The sequence below is a fragment of the Columba livia genome, chromosome 6 (assembly GCF_036013475.1).
Source record: "Columba livia isolate bColLiv1 breed racing homer chromosome 6, bColLiv1.pat.W.v2, whole genome shotgun sequence".
In the NCBI taxonomy this organism is placed as follows: domain Eukaryota; kingdom Metazoa; phylum Chordata; class Aves; order Columbiformes; family Columbidae; genus Columba; species Columba livia.
This window is the reverse complement of record NC_088607.1, coordinates 26064392-26085563: the sequence shown is the minus strand read 5'-3', so window position 1 is coordinate 26085563 and position 21172 is coordinate 26064392. Positions and strand designations below refer to the sequence as shown.

Sequence of the window (21172 nt, the reverse complement as noted above, 5' to 3'; positions counted from 1 at the left end):
GACCAAGGGTTGGACTCGATGATCTCTGAGGTCTTTTCCAACCCAGTCGATTCTGTGATTCTGTGATTCTGTAATACAAGTTATTTTATTCCTGCAGATATCCATAACCTAATCTTGTTCTCAGTTCAGGTGATGTCCCTGTTTGTTGTCTTGCCTCAGTGTGTTAAGCTGTGATCAGACTTTCCGTGTGGAGATCTCAAGGAAACGGCTGTGCGTATGATGTTTATGTTGCTGTGATTAAAAAAGGGCAAGTTCTTCAACACAGGATAATGCCCATGTTATGGGAAAACTTCCTCCGGTAGTGTTGCTTGTTTTACAATATTTTGAAAACATGTGCTTCCCTCTCAGTCTTTTCATTGAAAGCCAGATGTCAGGGAGTGCTGGGAGCAGATAGCCAAGAGTAATTACAGTTTCCTGGTGGTAGCCTGTGTTATGACACTGATTGTAAAAATATTGGAAATTTTCATCAGATAGGTAACATTAAAAGCATGCCAGATAAACTATGAAAAGAAAAATGGAAAGTGGCTGACTTGTTTAACACCTTAACTAGAAGGACAAAAACAGAAGTGCATCAAAGAAGCCGAAAAGGCAAATCTGTTTGCTGCTTTTCATCAAATATTAACTGGATTCTGAAGAGGTTTCATTATCCAGATGAAAATATTGGGCTTATTTGTCAGAGTGCAGAGGTTTACATTGAAATGACAGTTTTGCATGCCATCATCATGGAATGGTATACATCAGAGACACTGAAACTGGTGAACTGGTACATTTGGCTGTGATCCTGGAAGCCGTGTTAGCACATGTTCAACTCTTCACACTGGTTTCCACAGCACTTCATTGAGAATGGGGCCTTTGGCTGGAAACTCACTTTGCCAGGGTCTTTGATTGCTTGTACGCGCTATGCGGCTTCTATCAGTTTACAAATAAAGAAAAATTAAAATAGGTTAATGAACTGTTATTTTAAGAGTTCTGCTTTAGCTAGGTCTAAACGTTTTCATTTATTCCACACCCCTGTTGCCCTTTGAGATTCTTAACTGTTGTTTTCCTGTACACTAATAATTTCCTTACAAAATTGTTCCCAAGAGAACGAGTTTGAAATAATTATGAATTAATTTGCAACTTTTATGTACTAATAAACTTCCCAAGAAGAAAATTTTACTTCATCCAGGTGGAAACCAATCACATTACATCAAAGCTAACTGAATTTCAAGGAGGTGGTGTGGTTTTGTTTTGTTTTGTTTTTTTCAAGAAGTCGCAGAATAACAATGCCCTGTACATTAAAAGTAATTAAAAGGCACAAACAGCTATTTTAGAAAAAGCCCTGGGTCATTTTTTGCTGCAGTATAGAGTTCTGAGGCATTCAGCAAAATGAGTATTTGTTGTATATAAACAAAATGAATACCAATTCTTGGAGGTTGAAAGGTTTCATGCTGTAAGTGTAGATTTTATGCTTTTATTGAAAAATATTTTTTAATGGTTTTTTTCATCATCTAATGTAAATAAATAATTCATGCTATAGTCTCTAAAACATGGATAAAGAAATGTCTTTTTATGTACAGTTTATTCAAATAGAATCTTCAGTGAACAAAATGTTCTGTCTTATTCATTTATAACTGCACAATGTCAGGTCCTTGTTCACCAAAACACTCATCTTATTTATATCTGAGCACTTGAGTAACCCAAGCACTGCTCCTGAGTACCTAAAGCAACAGTTCTGAGCATGTGCTTTAAGTTAAATACATTAGAGTGCTGTTCCAAGTGGTATCACAGTTACTCACTTGCTTAAGCGATTTATTCAACTGGGGATTTCACATCCAAGTTTATATGCCCTAATGTATTTTAATCTTGGTTAAATTTGGAAATTGAAATGAATGCTTTAGCCCTCAATTTCCAAATGAGACATAAAATACATAATTAATGGAAAAGACCTGATATCAAACTTTGGATTTTTGAAGTTTATTTTTGTAGTTGGTAGAGTTTGGCCACTGACTGTCTAGGCCAGAATGAATCTCACAGTATGTTTTGGAAGAAAACGTTCTTTAGTGTCAAAATCCCTGTTTAATGTCTGAAAAATGTAAGCCAACTTATTGTGAAGAAAATAAAGGGAGGAATTGCAACTGCCTTTAAGCAGGAGTTCACCACATTTCACAGCTGGCATGGGAGAGGGAAGAGAAGGGGGAAGAGACTGATGAAGGTCTGGGAGAAAGCAAGGATAAAACATAGCAGGCTTGGAAGCAGACCAAGGAGTGTTAGAATTGTGACTGAGGGGAAGCCTGGGGCAAAGTCAGAGGTAGCGAGAAAAGGCCTGGGCACCTGCAGTGTCCATGGAAAGACCCAGACTAAGCATGAGGTGCCGGCTGTGCCAGGTCCAACAAGGCGGTACTGCTAACGGTGGCTGTAGCAAAGGAACCTCTGCCCCTTTCCTGAGGAAACAGATGCAAATTGGAGACAGGAGTTCACCAGGATTATTGGCATAGCCATACAGAATCCACCTACAAAAATGGTGAATACAACATGGGTGATGTTTCCTCTTAGATAATATAAACCAAATATCCTTTCTACAAATCAGGGCCTAAATATGAATGATCAAAACAATGGATGCAGGAATTTCTCAGTAGAAGATCTGACCATTTACATTTTTTCCCCCTTAGGGCTTTGAAGAGCAGCTTCTGCTTTATCACCATAGCTTGATACGATGTTCCTTCCTTTAATATACCCAAGAAGGAAAAAATTCTCTTGACTGAAATAAAACCCAAGAGAACCTGTTCCTCTCATAAAGCCACACTTATGGGCATGTTTCCATAACTTCTATCTGAAATACTTTTTCCTTGGGAAGTTTGAAGTCTGCAGAGTACTCTTGCTTTATGTAAACACACATGGAAGTCCCCAAAGCACAAAAGCTGCAGTCCAAATTTCAATGCAATGCTTTTTAAAACTAACGAGGTGCAAACTTTGTAACATAAATAAGACACTAACCTCAGTGTCAGCACAGTTCAGTACCACTGTAATGAAGCAACTGCCTGCTTGAAGTGTTTTCAGATCTGGCTGAGTAAACCAAGAGCCCCAAAATTCTTACACCTATAGAAAATATTGACACTACTACACTTTTGGCACATCCCAGCCTGTTCTTGCAGCTCAGATTCCTGCACGGAAGGAACTATATCCAAATACTTTATTCTTCCATAGTAAAATAATATTCTGTTTAATGGCATTTTTTTCTTCCCAGGCTTTGAGAAAGACATCAGTACTGTCTTCCCATAATTCCCTCACACTGCACTGTTTTAATGATATCTAATCTAAAGTAAGAACATGATGCTTAATGAATATGTGTTTATCACTTGCTTAAAGGAAGAGCAAGAACAGATTAAGTCCAAAAGTCCCTTGTAATCTGCTGGGAGAGATATCTGGAGTGTTAAGAGTCTGCACAGCCAGAAAACCTGCAGAATATTTTTCTTCAGCTCTAATTTGAAAAACTTCAACAGCAAAGTTTACCCTAAGGAGAAATTGTGCTAACCACAGATTCATTTATTTATTTTCTGCCAATGAACACAGCCATGTGAACAACTGACAAGAGATGCCTTTTTCTTCAGAAGGATGCCAGAGCTGCAGAGTTAAAAGCTTGAGCTTGAAAATTGAGACTGACCTTATTTATTAACACAATAATGGGCTGCTTGTGCCTTATGAGGTTTTCCAGGGTTGCACTGAGCTAAACATGAGAGTTTTTTTACTGTCTCATTTCAGGTGGCTGGCAAGGCAGAACATATGGCTGAAAATACGTCACGTGGTATCTCCTGGAAGATGACTGCATTGCTTGTGATCCTCACTTTCATGGTAAGATAACAAAACCCCTTAAGAAGCCATTTATCTGTAAGAACAGACTGGCTTTTATATGATGCTTCTCATCCAAGACTTGAGGAGGGGGACCTTGGACTAATCTCTTTGGTAGTTAAGCAGGCAGATCCGCTTTCTGTCTTGGTCACAGCAGCTAGAAACCACTGTCCATCATGCCCTGACAGCAGCCACTGATGGGAAATTTCCCTCCTGGGAACTGGCAAGGCTGGGAAGCAGGCAAGGGGCCCAGAGCCAGCCCCACTGCCTGCTGTGCCAACTTCACACATCCCTTCAGGGTGTTCCAGTCCCGTCACAATGGTGTGTTCTGAGCTTACAAAATTTCTAATTGAACATTAATCCTTTAATACCAAACTGTGCTTCATCCTGCCTAGAGCACTATAAGATTTCCAGCAAATGTGAAACATACTACAGGTGAAGACATGGCCTATTGAAATTTAAATTGTAGGCAGTTTTTGTTAGTACAAGTTTTCCTGTTTATGCTTCTGATTTCTGAGCAATTGTTCACCTGTTTTCAAAAATCAGTACCTTTTTTTCTTTTTTTGGTATTTTGGTTCTATGGAAACATCACCTTTTTTACATACCACGTGGATAAAATGTTTATTGTTTTCCAAACACCTCTTTTTGGTGTATACGAGTTCCAAAACCCTAAGTGCTTCAGATGTTTCAGGAATTATCATTCTGTTAATCCTTCCTAAGCTCATAGAATAGCTGAAGTTGGCAGGGGCTGCTGGAGATCACCCAGGCCAATCTCCTGCACAGGCAGGTTCCTCAGGACTGTGTCCAGTCAGCTTTTGAAAATCTCCACAGATGCGGATTCCAAAACGCTCTGAGCAACTTCTTCCACAGTTCAATCACCCTTATAGTAAAAAAGATTATAATTTTTAAAATTCTTATGTTTAAACAAATGTCTTGTACTTCAGTTTGTGTCCACTGCCTCTTGTCCTGGCACTGGAAATTGCTGAGAAGAGTCTGGCTCCTTCTCCATTACTCTCTACCATCACATATTTATACACATTGATAAGATCCAGATGGAATGGTCCCACCTCTCTCAGCCTGTCCTCATGTGAAAGATGCTCCAGTCACTTCATCATCTCTGTGGCCCTTTGCTGGACTCTCTACAGTATGCCCATTTCTTGTACTGGGGAGCCCAACGCTGGGCACAGGACTCCAGATGTGGCCTCACCAGTGCCAAGCAGAGGGAAAGGATAGGGATCATCTCCAGTGGCTTACTCGCAAGGCCCTACCTAACACAGCCCATGACACTGCTGGCCACCTTTGCCACCAGGGCACACTGGAGGTTCATGTCCAACTTGTGTCCACCAGGATCCCCAAGGCTTTTTCTGCTGATAGACTTGGTCCATCCTGTGCCAGTAGATGGGATCACTCTTCCCCAGGTGCCAGGCTTTGCACTCCCGGTCACTGAACTACACGACATCCTTGTCTGCCCAAATCTCCAGCCAGCTGACGTCCCTCTCAATGGCAGCACAACCATCTGGTGCATCACCCACCCCTCCCAGTTCTGTATCATCTGCAAACCTGAGGACACACACTGTCCCATCATCCAGGTCATTAACGAAGACACTGAACAGCATTGGACCCAGATCTAGCTGTTGGATGCACAGTGCATTTGAACATAATCCCATGAAGGAACAGTGTATCAGAGTTAAAAAGCAAATTTTTATGTGTGCATTTGGCTGACAGCTCACCAATGAGCCTCCCTGCCATGCTGTTACCCGTACTCTTGTCAGCATGAGCTTGAACTCCTGCAAAAGCACAGCCAGCTGCTGGGAGGCTCTGCAGCAACAGCAGGTGGCACAGGGACTGAAGCGATTGCTGTCCTCTCTTAGAGGAACAGTCATGTTACGGTGGTGCCAGCAGACAGGATCCAACCTGCTGGTTTTAACTAAAAACTCTTAGATGGTTTGGGGCTTGATTACATAAGAGGCCACTCTTTTCCAACTCATGCACCAATTTTAATAGCTAGAGTGTTTACATGTGTTCTCTATCTAGTAGAAAAGGGGTGTCTACTAGCAGGCAAGTTTCTGTGAAAAAGCCTCAACAGCTGAATCTGCTGCAGTGTGGGCCCTCTGTGGACTTGGGTTGCTCCTGGCAAAACTGTCTATTTAAGAAACCCTTTGGGACAGAGCTGGATTCAGGATCCAGGAGATTTTTTTTATATGATTACTTGCTGTAGTAAAAGAGATAAGTTTGATTCCTTGTGTAAATTATGACTATTAATAACTGAATTACAAAGTCAAATATTATTATAATGAATTCTTTAGTACCTCACAATTATAAAGTGTTACAAACTCTGAAACAAACACTAGAAGTCTCTAAATAAACAACACATTTGTGGCCTGAAACTGCCATTTTTTTCTTCCATTGTAGGAGACCTTGGGGCAACAGGCTTCAAAGCTCTGGATCTTCATTTACTCCAAAAGGAAGCAAACCGGTGTCAGAGTAAGAAAGAATCAGATCTTGAATCCCATTAGATGTGGGCCTCTCCGATGCAATCGACACACTTGTGTTTTGAGTTCTTCTGTTTCATTCTTCTTCAAGATCCTATGTGCCAGTGCTTTTAGATCTCTCCTGCATCTGATGTCTTTCATGACTTTCATTTTGCAAACCAGCAGTTCACTATGTTTCCTTTCTTATTGTTTAAGCAAGGAGGCTCCAAGATATAGAAAAGCTAATCTCACAATCCTCAAAATGTATCCATAACTCTCCTTCTATTTCTGTACTAAATGCTATATTTGACACCTTTTTTTTTGTTACATGTCTTTGATGCTGCTCAGGGCTCTCACAGTCTGTTTTACTTGGCTGTGAAGATTCATTCCCATATGTAGCATCAAGGATGAAAGAAACCACAGAGCTGTAGCTAGAGTGGGGCTGGAAAGGGGCTGCCAAGGCAAACACAGCGCTGCCAAAAGAGTTCTCCTCTGAAGAATGCAGTGTTTCTCAATTGTGCCTGGCTCGTAGCTCAAACTAGGGTTACAATTAGCACTAGCATTGAAAGAACAGGAAAGCCTGATATGCAGCTGGGAAAAGGGCTGGAAATTGAGAAATAGGACTGCCAAAAGAATTGTTCTCCTGGTAACATGAAGGCTCTGGATTAAGCCATATCATGAGCCTTTGGGTCAGCCTAGGTTTAGACTCGGGGCTAATGGAATGGAAATACCGGAGCTCCAACTGGAGTTGAGCTGCCAAAGGAAACAAAAGGGCTGCAAAAAGAATATCCCCTTCAGGAACTGATAGTCCACGGATGTGCCTTTCCTAGGGCTCAGTCCAAGGTTAGGGTTACGCTTGGAAAAAGGCTCAGAGCTCCAGTTGTATTGAGGCTGGAAAGAAGCTGCCAATTAGTTTGTCCAAAAGGGGAATGTTAAGCCACTGAAAGGGCTGGAGTGCCCTAGTAAGGGCAGGGCTAGCCCTGGAGCAGGGCTAGCATCAAAGGCCACAAGTGTCTATTGCTGTAATTTGTGTACACAGTGCTGTATTTTGTGCTTATCTTGCATGCAGGCACCTGCTTTAAAGCAGGCAATATAACCACAGAGAGGTGTAACCCCAAGGAGAAGTTAACAAAAGGGGGAGATACACCTTGTAGTTCAGACCCGACTGCTGGCCTTAAAGGGAAGAAAAAGGTCTTGAACTTCCTAACATCCTGAGCAGGGCAAGACTTAAATTCGTGTGCAGTGAACAGCAAAGGTGACAAAGAGGCCACGATTAGGGCCAAGGCAGGGAGACAGAGGCCACAGGTATCAGCAGCTGTCCATCACACCTTCAGCCACTGCTGGGGGGGGCTGCCGTGGTCCAGCCACTGTCACCGCAGCCACTGCAGCCGCCTTGAGCGCACTCGCTGCCGGGCCCTGCTCCCTGCCGAGCCAACGCCGCGTCAGCGAAGGAGCTGCTGACGAGAGGAGGGGGCGCCGCACCGCACAAGCCGGGTGGCTGCGCTCTGTGGGGTGAAGGTGACTTTGGCGGCCTCGCGCGGGCATTTTCACACAGCTCGTGCCACCTGCTGGCAAGCGGCAGCAGCCGCCCCGCGGGCCCCGCACGCAGCTCGGCCCGGCCGCCCCGGCAAGGCGACCCGCAACCGGGCACGTCTCTGCGCGCGGAGGGCGCTGTGGCTCAGAGCTGCTGGGGCTTCGGCACCGTTATCTGCGGAGGCCAGGCCAGCCCGCTGCCATGTGCGGCTCGCCCCTGCCGGCGGGGCCCGGGCTGTGCGACCCGGCCGGCCCCAGCGCCCCCACTCGAAATGGCGCCGCGGGGCGCCATGGCGGCAGGTGAAATGGCTGCTGACCAGCGCGGTTCGCCTCGCGCAGCGGACGGCTTCCCTCTGCCTCCCGGCGGGAGCGGCAGCGGCATTGCGGGCAGCGCCTGATTTACGGCTTGCGGCACGAAGAGCTGCGTCAGGCAGCGCCCTGCCAGACCGGGCTTCCAGAAGCTTCCTCACCCTTCTCAAAGATGGCTCCACGCCCCTCCCACCGGCTGCAGCGCGTCACCTCTCTCCGCCTCCCCGAGCCAATGGGCCTGCATGCTCTGGGGTCACGTGGGGTGAGCGAGCCAGTCACCGAGGGCGCGCGGCGCTGCCTGACGTCACTTCTGTTTCTCAGGTGTATTTCCGGCTTGGCGTGCGCGGTGCACGAGAGGTTTGTCAGGCGGGTCGGCCCGGGAGCGGCCACGCAGGTGCGGGGCGGCGGGTGGGGCTGTGGGGGCGTCACTGGGGCCTCGCTAGGGCGCAGCGGCGGGCCCGGTGGGAGCGGGAATAGGGTTCAGGCCTGGGCTGAAAGCGAATGAGGGCTCGCGGCGCGGCCCAGACCTGAGGTGGGCGCAGGCCGCGCCCTGCCCGCGCTGGAACGGGCTTCTCGTGCTTCGGTGCAGCAGTGAGTTGTCGGTGTTTCCTTACTGCTGTATCTGCTGGTTAGCATGCTGGAATCTTGATGGCTTTTTGTTTTGTTTTTAACGCTGCTGTCATTCGTCCTTGTTCTTAACCTGATGCTTGAAGTTGTCTTGCTTCAAATATTAGTTTAAAAAAAAATAAAAATCAAAATCGTAAAGTTGTTGTTGTAAGTTCCTGTAAGCTGTATCATGTCAGTGGAAGAGTGGGATTTAGTGGTGGAAACAGGATGTGTGACTGAAAGTATTTCCAGTTATAAAATGCAGGAGTTCATAACTGAGCTTCAAAGCAAAATGGATTTTTCTAGTAGCAAGATTATTTTCTCTTCTCTGTAGCTAATACTAAGTACCCAGTATTGTGGGTGCTCATTTCTAATGTATACTTAAAGTTACCTTTATTTAGAATGCTCTCGTATTGGACACTGTATATGTAATCTATAAACGGCTGAAAAAATGTACTGGTAGCTGGGTTGTCTCGTAATATTAGAGGTTATATACAGCTGTAATTAAGGTATGTGTAACTATAAGGACTTTGGTGTTTTTCTGTGCAGCATGTGCATTGTTTGTGGTACCACTAGGATACACAGGCTAGGGTCTGCTTTTGCTGGTGATTCACCCATGAGTCACGTTGATATTCTCTGGTCAAAACCACACAAGATGATCTGAACTTGTATTCTGGGATGTGACCTTGACTGAGTGTTGTGTCCATGAAGCTAATGTGTCCATGAAGCTAGTTCTTCAAATAATAACTTAAAAACACAACAAGCAAGCAAACACAAAAATGCATTTCTAAAACATTTGCTGCCATATATATTATGCTATTTACCTAATTGGATTTATACTTAGTGAAAGTTTATGTAAATTGTTTCTCAGAATGGAAGTTAGTTGCCGAAGTAACTCAAACATAAGTGCATGGAGGGTCTTGATGTAATTCATATGTATAAAAGGTGGTATGTCCTGTTTTCAGGTAGGTACCTTGTGAGATAAGATCCTGATGGAAATAGGAGACAAATATCAATAGAACAAGGTTAAACTGTATGTTTTAAGAGGCTCTAGCTGTTGTTAGAGTATTGTAGTGATAATACCACTTCTACTATACGGTGCATCATAGTTGGGAATAAGTAGTATAAGTGTATTCTGTCTGAAAACTACATAGTGAAATAGTAAAGTGTATTTTCTAATGTACTTACAGGAACACAGTGTATTAAATTATCTAAGCAACCATGCTGGCTGCAAGGCTGGTGTGCCTGAGGGCAGTATCATGCCAGACTATCCACCCCACCATTACTCAGGCTTCCCCAGCTTTGAGGAACTCCAGTATAAAGGCATACAGGCTGTGGCAGCCTAGCCAGGTAAGGTAATTCTCCTAAAAGTTGTGACTGCTGATGGTTTGAAGGGTTGAGTGTTTGGCCAATAGAATCACTTTGCATGAAGTACTTGTTTTGAATGATCATGAGAATTCTGCTTTTTCGAGGTACCTGCTCTAATTTGCTGGAGAAAAAAATAGTACTCAATTAGAAGTAACAGGGCTTTTAAGAACAATTGAAGTAGTATCTTGTGTTCTGATAACTATTTTTCTGTTGAAATTATTGGGGGGAGGGGAGGGAGAATTAAAGGGAGGTAGTTGGCGATGGACAAGGCTTACTATGTAAGGCAGAAGCAGCAGAAATTCTTGCCTGACCTCCTCCTAGATCCCTGTTTCTAAGGAAGAATCTTGAATATTATAGTAAAGTTTGAACTTTCTTTTTAAAGTCTTTAGTCCCAATATGTGTTTAAAGCTTTAGCCCAGGTTAGAGCAATTCCTGAGCTATGGTGGGCTGTCATGGGTCTTACCAGTAGTTTTAGAACCTGGACTGTCATTGTCCTAAGACACTGTCTGTTTATTCTTATTTAAGATAAGAAGTTTCAGACCTGCTTTCTGCCCAGGTAGCTCAGCTGTTAGGAGGCATTGTTCTTCTGTTATAATCTTGATGAAAGTGACAATAGCAAATTCTTCACCCCCTTTGTGTTTTTTTCTCTTAAGCATAGAAAACTGTTTTAAGCATCCTAAGTTTGCAGGTGTGTTGGGGGTTTTCTTGTGTGTTTGGGTTTTTTTTTCATTTGTTTTTTGTTTGTTTTGTTGCAGGGGGTGGGGTTTGTTTGGGGTTTTCTGGTTTGTGTTTGTTTGTTTTTTCTTCTGTGAGGAATACTACATAATTACACCTTTGGGTGAGATGTTGTTAGATGCAAAACACAACAGAATCAAAATGCTTTGGTAAACTTCCTGAATGTTATTGCTCTAATTACTGATTGTAGCAACACTTGTGGATTTCAGGTTTTAGTGTTAAAACAATCTTGGAGCTTTGAGCAAGCCCTTAATTGCTTAGGTGTCTGTATAATAATTTAGAAATTTCTGTGAAGAATGGTAAGTAAACTTCAAAAGTTGTTTCTGAACTTACATGTAAGTTTATTTTTGTTGTTCTTGTAGCTTACTAGGACTTTGAGCACCATGCTCTCTTTGTTTGGAGCTTTTCAGCCTTAAAAATCCTAAGTCTGTAGGCCTTCATTCAAGGTTTCTTCTTGAAATCAAGGCCAGATGTGTAAACAGAATTTATACTGCCTTTCTAATTCTAGTGTCTGTAAAATATAAATATTGGGTAAGAGTATTTTTTTTTAATATGGAAGTGTTTATGTAAGGAGTGTTTTTACATGGAAGACTAAATCCTTTTCTTACATATAAATAAAAAAGTAAAGAATATTATATGTTTTTATATTAAAAAAAAAAAACTCATTGCCTTGTTTAGTACAGTGGGACAAGAGTAGAAGAAATGCAAATGTTTGCTTTTTAGCATAACTCGAAACTTCAGCTTCTGAAATTCACTGTATTGGTTCTGTACTTCTAGAATGTGTGTATGTTATTCACAAAGACTCCTAAACTTTAATGTTTAGTTGTTTGCCTTGAGCACAGTTGCTTCATGTCTTTGGGGGGGAAGCACAGATTAATAAGAGGCTATGTATGTATTTTAAACATAGCAAATAAGTTGATAAGAAATGTTTTCTATTTTATTTCATTAAATCTTTCTTATGTTATTTTTGAACCTAACAGTGTTATGCCACCAGAGTAAGAACAGGTGTAAGACGTGGAAAAATTGGCCAGGAAATTAAAGAAGCAGCATTTGAGCCATCCGCAGAAACTGCGCTTAAAGGTAGAGTAGCTATGTTTTAAATACCGAGAATCTTTGATGCTTCACTTCCTTGAAGGAGTCTGTTTCCTTCAAAGCATTAAAGAGACTGAGAATATTGTTTCATATGTAAGTTTGCTTTGGAGTCTCCCTCAAGCAACTGGAGACAGTTTCTCTGTTTGTCTTTCCTTGTGAAATTTAAAGCTGCAAATGCATCACAGTATACAGAAATTTATTGTTGTCTCTGCCTTAAGCTGAGAACTATTACGTCAAAACCAACTGTCTCTTAATGGAGATTTAGTTGCAGATTTTATAAAATATGCCAGTGCTTGTTTTGCTACATCTACTTTGTATACTGTTTAAAGTAAGGATTTTTCTACAGTTTGGAAAAAAAAGTCTCTGGTGCAACAGTTATGTCAGGCATTGCCTTAGTAGTATGCTAGGATGCTTACTAGTACCTTAGTGTGGTAATTTCAGTGCATTATAAAGGGGTTTGTTTGAGATGAGTGTTCAGCAGAACAGATTGTAAATGTCCTGTAATAGCGTTGAACTGACAAAGGAGGTATGTGTAGATTGGCTACATGGTGTCCTGGCTATAACATGTTGGGAGAAAGTGTAGCCTTAAAGAGAGTTGCACAAATGAAGGTATATGGTCTGAGCTGCTTTTCAGTTATAACAATATTTTATGATCTATGTTTGTAGCAGTAATCTGATATGTGTCCTACAGGCAGTGTGTCTAAAAATTGGACAATAAGAAATTTATGGTAGATCATGTATTGTTGCCCATGAACTTTGGAAATCCCTTTTTAAACTGATTTGGATCTAATTGCTGCCAAATAGCTCTTGAAGGAGCAAGCATTAGGGGCAGGTGACTGACAGGAAAGGACACAATGCCTAGTTTTTTTTACTTTTTATAGCAAGTTGGATAGTGAAGTGACGTACTCAGGTGACAAGTAAACTCTTCTATTGGAGAACCTGTTAACTGGTTTTGTGATGCAGTTCCTGGTCACTGTAATGGTCAATGAACCTGGCATGTTACTAGCTCGTTTCTTCTTACTCTGCGTTCTGAAGCTATATTGTGTTGGTGGGCTGAATCTAGAGCTTTTCATGTGTAGCTCATTGAGAACTGGTAATGCAGTGACTTGAAGTTATGTGAAGTTTTAAGAAAGAAACCTAACAGATACAACAAAACTCACATGAAGATGTTATTAACTAGCTGAGAAAAAACATTCCTGAGAGTGTGGATTTTTTTTTCTCTATACAGCTGATCGCCTGGGGAAATTTATTGTTGCCGGAGGGGCTGCTGTTGGCCTGGGGGCCCTCTGTTACTATGGAATGGGCATGTCCAGTGAGATTGGAGCTATTGAAAGAGCTGTGTAAGTAGGATGGCTTACTGTTTTAAATAAAGAGTGTGTTAAGCGAATGTCCCTCTTCTTTATATCCATCTCTTCTTTAGCTCGTATTGCCCAGTGTACACACAGCTTATGTTTTCTAAGCTCTGAAGAGAAAGCCCTCATCTCTGTCTGTGCAGGGGTTTAAAGTGTATAACTGAAAGCAAAATTTAAATTACCTAAGATTAAATGGGTGTCGACTTAAGTGAGTTTCTTTCTGTTGCTGAATTTGAAATTTGTTTGTGAGGAGTATATAAATATGTCTTAAGAGATGTGTCACAGATAATTTATGAAGGGTAGTCTTGTGTAAATCATATTGTTAAGACTACTTTGTCTGGTGTTCCTCTCAGACTGTTCATTAAATTTTAATACAGCATGTTGTAGGTAAAGTCTCCTTTGAATGCACTGCTTATCTTGGCATAAGCCCTGCTCTAATAAATATGTATTGCATAAAACTTCAGTGTATTTCTTTTTGGCCAACAAAAGCCTGACTGTGATGGCAAAACCATATAGTTACTGACACTTAAAAGGTAGTTAGCCGTAAACATGTACTTGGGAGAAGCACATTGGAGACATTTTGCTTTACTTTGCATTTGTATTCATCTTAAATGCTTTCTAGCTGTATCAATGAGAAGCTGTGATTTTTTTTTTTTTTTTTTTTTTTCCCCACAAGCCTTAAAGTAGTGGGTCAAAACAATAAAATGGGAGAAAATGTGTGTACTGTGTTTAAGCTTGGTGTTAGCGGTGAGAGTTTCCTGTCTGTAGTATGATCAAATCATATTGCAAACCTTCTCATTCACATCTAATTCTGTTGCTGTTGTTAGAGCTCTCAAAATCATGTGTCTTGTGATGTCAGATGATCAGGTGCACTGTGACTCAGCAACTTGTGAGCTGCTTAGCAGGCTACTTAGTACCCAGTACACATTTTGTACACTTTTTTGTTAAATGAGTTGTTATATATACACTATTCTCTATTTTTCCATAGTTAAAAAGCATTTATTACTCTATTTCCCATGTATTCTTTCTCCTTAGAACTGAGCTATAATTAGCATTATTTGTAATGTTTCTAGAGAGTTATGTTATGTTATACCAGCATGAGGTTGGAAAGATCTAAAAGTTCAGCCTCCTGTTGTAAGGTAAACTCATGGCAGAACTTGCTAGACCACACCACTGTTATGAAATCTCCCTTATATCGGCAGCTATGAATGTGTTTAACAGCTTGATTGTGTTCAACCTTGGTCTTCATTCCGATACTGTTAATTGCACTGCTATGAACGACTGCTTATTTTTCAGTATCTGGCCGCAGTATGTGAAAGACAGAATTCACTCTACTTACATGTACTTTGCGGGAAGCATTGGCTTGACGGCACTGTCTGCTGTAGCAGTAAGCAGATCCCCGGCACTCATGAGCCTCATGACAAAAGGCTCCTGGCTGGTAAGCTCATGTTATAAAAATAAAAATGTTTGCTGAGAAATGACTCCAAATGCCATGGATGATATAAAAAATGTGAAACATAAACAACTTGATGAAAATAATGTAAATCTTCACTTACCTTAGTGTCCTTAGCTATAAAGACAACTTCAGTATTCTAATGCTATTTTGTGATGTAAGATTTGATGCATCTAATTACATGCTCACATACAGCTTCTGTACTTTGAGTTTGTCAAAGGCAAATTACATGAGCAGCAAGGTGCTGTGATATCCATACCAAGCATATGCAAGAAAGAACCTGTTATAAATAGCCAAGGCTAATTATACTATTTTCTGTAGCTTTCTGAAAATGGAAGCTGAGGTCCCTATGCATTCTTACTCCTCCATGTGCTCTTCTGTATAGCTCCTTGAAAGCTGTCTCCTGTTTGCCAAAGTTGAAATGATACTGTTCATACAATGTGTCTGCTTAGTATATATTCAGTGTGTTAACTGTAGTGGAACAGTAATAGGTAAATGCTAGCAGTACGTTATTTTACAGAGATTAATGATATATTGTTGGTGATCAACCAAAGTTGTATGTTTCTGACCAGTTTGCTAGCTGCTGAAGGATTCTGACTGGTATCGTCATTAAGAGGAGGCAGTGAGGTTTAAAAATCATTGGTAGCAAAAGTATGTGAACTGAGCATTGACTTTGGATAGAAAAATGTACAAGAAAAAATAATGCTAACATTTCAGGCTAATGAGGATTACAGTAAGGGATGGAACCATGTGTTTTCCTTCTCTTACCTTATACAGCCAAGAGATTGTTGCCCTCTTACCACCAAACTTAGATTCCTAAAAGACTGAGTAAAACAGGAACGTGGGATCTGCAAAGATTTGACTGTAACCTTACGGGAGTAAAATTGACACATGCTTCAATTAGGAACTAGGTTGCTGTTTTCAGAATTACACTATTGATTTTTAGACTAGGAGGTTAGAACAGAGACTGTATGTCCTAACACCTACTTGAGGTCTGTAATGCTGTTTTTACAGGCAATAGGTGCAACTTTTGCAGCTATGATTGGTGCTGGGATGTTGGTCAGGTCCATACCCTATGAAGACAGTCCAGTAGCTAAACACATGGCTTGGATGATGCATTCAGGTATGTGATTTCAGTGTTCATTTTAGAAATGTTTGTGCTTCAGTGTGACTGGACTCTTTACTTCAACAAAACTTTAAGTTTTTTTCTTTTATATATTGCTATAGGAGAGTTAAGATTTTTCAGAGACCAATGAGAACTCGTGAATGTCAGAAAGATTATTTTTTTTTTTTGTAAGTGTCCTTAGCACAGTGGTAATATTTGGTTTCATAACTGCCTTCTGGCACTAGAGCTTCTGTAAGCACAGTTGTCTACACTTAGTGTTATTTAGTTTTACAGGATAGAAAAGCATTTGCTGACTAGAAAAATGAGATTTTTAGTATTAAACTGCAGCTTCTTAGCTACATGTTCCCATCAGGTATGAAAGCTGCAAGTACAGATTATTTTTTCACTAATGATACCTACTTCAAATAACAATGGCGATCATTTTTCAAAACTGTTTTGTGAGAAGTAATTTATGGTTCAGGAAAGACACGTGGATGTTGGGCACTGGAATCGTATTTGCCTCTCCAGAGCTAGCATTTCTACCAAGAAGAAGTTGTGTTTATTGTGTTTATTTTAATGATTATTATTAAGTTAAGTAACCTAGTATGACATTAACTGATTAGATAGAGGTTTCATACAACACTTCAGAAAAAGTCTGTCTTAGTTGTCTAACTACTTGTTGTGATAGAAATCTGTCCTGTATCTCCTACCAGTTCTGTTTTGAACAGAACGATATGTTGACTGGTATTAAGCTTTCTTTCAAAGACCAACTCCCTGAAGAATTCTCCAGAGCTATTAATAGATAAAAGCAGGTCATTGAACTTAAGGTTGCCAGTTTACTGGGCTCCCTTCTAGATAGACACATGATCAAGTGCGTTGGTGTTTTCTCATATAAGTGGATTAGTTTGGGCATTTTACCTGACTGGAAAATGAAATGGTTTTGGTAGGTGTTGTTTTTACTAGAACTGTTCCAAATCTTACAGGTGTTGTTTTGTTTTCCTTTGGCTAGGTGTCATGGGTGCAGTGGTGGCCCCTCTAGCCTTTTTGGGTGGTCCTTTGCTGATCAGAGCTGCCTGGTATACAGCCGGAATCGTCGGAGGGCTTTCAACTGTGGCCATGTGTGCTCCAAGTGAAAAATTTCTCAACATGGGAGGACCACTTGGAATAGGCTTAGGCTTTGTTCTTGCCTCTTCAATTGGTAAAATTTTGTTTCAATACTGTCAGATAAAGTAGGTTACAAACTTAAGGAGCTAAGATTCAGCTCACATTTAATTGCAGACTAGTCTGTCCAGTTAAGATTTGCCCTAAATAGCCCTTTCAACTCTAGCACAGTAGAAAATACTCTGTTAAATTCGTTCTTCCAAACAAACATAAGTTAGAGTTCTGGCAACTGTTGATCTGATAAGTGGCTGATAATGGGGGCTTGTATTTTTAGCTATAGTCAGTGACTGGGGAAGACAGTAAACATGATCATAGTTTCTGATCCACTGTTCTTCTCCCTTATGTGTTTGAGTTTCTAGGCATTGTTGCAGTCCTAGGAGCAGAAGTACTTTCACATGAAGGAAAGTACACGTGATTCTGTAGGGTGTTCAGAATTAGTAGATCAGGTTGTGTATGTGAGATCTTCAGCTGGTATATTAAAGCTCTTGGTGTCCATAATGCCCCATGAATTGAGTACTCATTGAAAAATATATGCTCTAGTAACTGAAGTTTGACCCAACTCAGAGTAGCAGATACACATAGTAACTTTCTTTACCATTTTACATTCTTCTCCAGGATCCATGTTCTTGCCCCCTACTTCTGCTTTTGGTGCTGGCTTGTATTCGGTAGCAGTTTATGGTGGATTAGTGCTCTTTGGCATGTTCCTGCTCTACGATACGCAGCATGTTATCAAGCGTGCAGAAACTATTCCGTATTATGGAATAACAAAATATGATCCAATCAATGCGTAAGTGTTGTGTTAATACAACTAATCTCAGTGTCTATGTAAGAATTTGCTTCACGCTATATTGAAGTATGCTTTTAAAGCAGCCAGACCTTTTGTTTATTGTTCTAAAGCATATTGCTGTTAAATGTGAAGAATCACAGGGTTTAAAAATACAAAGTGGAAATAGCTAGTGGAGTTAAAACTGAAGGCATCTGCCTGAAATGAGAGAAAGGGGATTGAATGTGTGGTATCACATGCCTCCGGCAGTACTTTCTAAATCATATCTTTGTTTCCTAAAACATTGGTAAGAGAATTTATTGCTGCTTTCTGAAAATATCAGACAATATCAGCCAAGAAAAAATATGTTAACTCTTTCACAGTCACTTAATATTCACTAGTCTTTGTTAATAATAAAAAAGCTTCAACAGTGTGATAGATGGGGAAGGAAGGATTAATTGACTCTCAATAAGGACCAGGTCTGACTAACAAGTAACTTCCTGATAAATGTCTGTCTGATCTTAGGTGATTTGTTTACCTCCTTGATTCTGGTTTCTTAAAATAGAATAATGCTGACCTTCTTCAAAATTCTTGAAGATAAACAGATAAAAGTATAGCATAAAATCAGGGGGGGTACTGTGTGAGAACAGCGTACTGTCTGTTAAGGCTTCTGTGAATAGTTCCTGGGATGGTAGAACAAAAATACAGGGTTTTTTTTGACACTGAGGGCAGTCATAGTTGGGTTTTGTTATAGATGCTTCAAGAAGGTTTTTGGAAGTGAAGTATAGTGGTGTAAAATGCCAAATGACACTGTTTCTGTTCAACAATACTAACTTTGATTTCCTGTTTGCTAGGTGCATGGGTATCTACACAGATACACTGAACATCTTCATTCGGGTGGCCACCATGCTTGCAGGTGGTGGAGGTGGCAGGAGAAAGTAAACCACGACTCCTCTTTGCAGCTGTCTGACAGCCTACCTACTGCACATACTAAATAAAAATCTATTGTTACAAGCAGTTTTGCTGCAAGTCAGAAGTTTAGAGCATTTCAGCATATTGTTTCAGTGCACTGTGATTCAGACTTAATAGTTTTTCCTCAAACACTTTACAGCTCTGCATTTTACATAGTGTGAACTGCTTCTAATTGTACATTATTTGGTGAAAGTAAATTATTTTTAATATATCAGTAAGATACACTATCTGCTTTTTCATGGGTTTGACAGCAATTCAACTCTTTTTTGCTGTTACTGCATAGTAAAGGGAGTAATGTCTGAACTGGTATCCCATATGCAGGTAGGAACAGAAGCCACTTCATGAAATGCTTTTGAAATGCCTCAGTTTTCAGTTCAGATTGCATAAATGATATTTTAGTGACGCATTAAGAAGAACTGAACAAATGGGTTACGGCACTAAATGCAGTAGTGACTTCTACCCTGACAGAAATTTCAAAGAGGTTTAAGCAATTGTCAGAAATGCATTTGATTTGACAGGTGAGGTGACCAAAAACATGGAGACAGGATGAGAAAACTATGCAGCATTTGACCAGTATGAACTTCAGTCTCTGGAGCACACCTGAAAACTCCTAACTTTAATGTTGACTGCATATAATAATGTGGTTCTTTTGATACTATGTTTATCAGATTGTGGAATAGCAATAGGGGTGTGTCTTTATTCCAGTCACTAAGTTTCAATATTGCAGGCAAAGCCCCATCCTTCAGAAGAGCTCCTCGTGCTCATTTCTTCTAAGTGTGTACAGTTAGCACAGAAAGAGGCAATTGATGGCCTGCTGTAAACCCAGGTGCGATAGGTTTACCACACTGTTGTATATTTTAGTCTGTTTCCAACTTTTCTCCAAATTAGTATGTTTAGCTTGGTCTTAAAGAAATGTTCCCTATCCTTGAAATTGATTTAACGTTAAGAAACTTACCAAATTCTATTGCTATGTGTTGGAATAAAAGGTGACTTCTTGGGCACAAGAAAGTTTTGAGCTAATGTCAACAACTCTGACTTTCAATTTCTAGTAAATATGTATATGTATTGACTTACGGAACAATAAAATTCTAGCCTCGTGAGTTGACTACTCTCACTTTCTCTGTGTTAATAGAAATGTTTTAGTACCTTTGCACTAATAACTTTATGAAGAGTACTCTAAATATTTTTTTGGCTACAACTTCTTTTGTAAGAGAGTGTATACTCTGTTTAAAAAAAGAAGAAAATCTACTAAGGTGTTTTCTAGTTTCGCTAACTATCATCTTTTCAGGGAGGTCTCCCAGATGGAAGATACTGATCTACACTTGCTTCAGGTGGTGCTGTTAGTGTAACCTGTTGGCTACTGACTGCAGCCAGTGCTGCTTTCAGTGTCTATCACATACTGTAGTATTTTTAATCTCTTCAATCACAGGGAGGAAACAGTGAATTGTGAAGAACCTTCTTGTGCCCAGAGATTATACAGCACAATCTAGTTCCTGGCACTATTACAGCTGAAGGAAATTCTGTAGTACTTAAGAGGAAGAAAACTCTGGATCCTGTCAAGTGTATGTAGCCTGTTCAGAGTGTTTATCTTTTTAAGCAATTTCATGGTTAATCAATTTCTATATACTGTTGCTGTAGCTGAACATAGCAGTGTGCTTGTTCTCAAATTCTGAAATCTACAGGGAGCTGTCTTACAACAAAATTCTAGTATTTGTGCCTGTAATAATTAAAAAAAAAAAAAAACCTCAGGTAAAACTCATTTTATGTGGATTCTGAGGACAAAGTTCTAGAGGTTGACTCTGAACCAAGAGGAGGAGGATCCTGGATTGTTTGAAACAGTAAATTGTATAACACAACACCCTACTTAAGGGAGGTCTTTGCATGGAAAGTGAGACCAACAGGATAGTCTGATAACTCGGGCCAAGTAATGCCCGAGGAAGCATGAGCATTCATTTGTGCTCAGTCTTTCTGAAATACATGGCTTGATTCCTGTGGGTGAGCTTGCATCAGGAGGAAAATACTCTCTTGGTCCTGCGTCTCCAAAAAGAGAACAAGGTTAAGCGTTGTTCCTTTAGAATTGAAGTCTTAAGTGAAGAATTAATATTTGTCTTAATTGAGACAGCTTTAATTTGGGGAGGGGTGAAAAACATTAACTGTGATAATTTGATAGGCACAAGAACAGGTGCCCATTTTTTCAGGGAGAGCATCTCAGACCTTGTCCCGGCTTACTGTCAGGCTACTCTTGGAATGCCAACAGAGAATGCGAAAACTTCCTAGAACTAAGAAATTGTTTAGTTTTATTAATAGAACTTACTAAGATGGTGTTACAATAAGCAAGTTTTTGTCTCCTAAACACTAAATACTTTCAGAAGGAATTCAAATGCTTTGTATCCTAAATTTCAGATGTCTAAAAGCTGATCAACA

The 21172-nt window shown here is 40.5% G+C and overlaps 1 protein-coding gene across 4 annotated transcripts; it reads left to right on the top strand.

Annotated features, from left to right (window-relative positions):
* Nucleotides 1-8339: 8339 nt before the first annotated feature.
* GHITM (growth hormone inducible transmembrane protein) lies at nt 8340-19848 on the top strand. Of its 4 annotated transcripts, none has more exons than XM_065067643.1 (9): nt 8340-8498; nt 9938-10097; nt 11831-11930; nt 13171-13282; nt 14591-14732; nt 15762-15870; nt 16862-17050; nt 17629-17800; nt 18631-19848. In XM_065067643.1, the coding sequence occupies exons 2-9, from the start codon at nt 9969-9971 to the stop codon at nt 18716-18718; spliced, it is 1041 nt and encodes a 346-aa protein (XP_064923715.1). In that variant the 5' UTR covers nt 8340-8498; nt 9938-9968; the 3' UTR covers nt 18719-19848. The 4 variants fall into 4 exon arrangements, with proteins under 4 accessions (XP_064923715.1, XP_064923714.1, XP_021140098.2 ...); XM_065067642.1 differs by having other exon boundaries at nt 8380-8535; XM_021284423.2 differs by having other exon boundaries at nt 8481-8769.
* The last annotated feature ends 1324 nt before the right edge of the window (nt 19849-21172 follow it).

Coding starts and splice junctions, on each gene's coding strand:
- GHITM (XM_065067643.1), top strand. CDS start 9,969: ATGCTGGCTGCAAGGCTGGTGTGCCTGAGGGCAGTATCATGCCAGACT. Junction 13,283..14,590: donor GGAGCTATTGAAAGAGCTGT/GTAAGTAGGATG, acceptor CTTATTTTTCAG/TATCTGGCCGCAGTATGTGA. Junction 17,801..18,630: donor AAATATGATCCAATCAATGC/GTAAGTGTTGTG, acceptor CCTGTTTGCTAG/GTGCATGGGTATCTACACAG.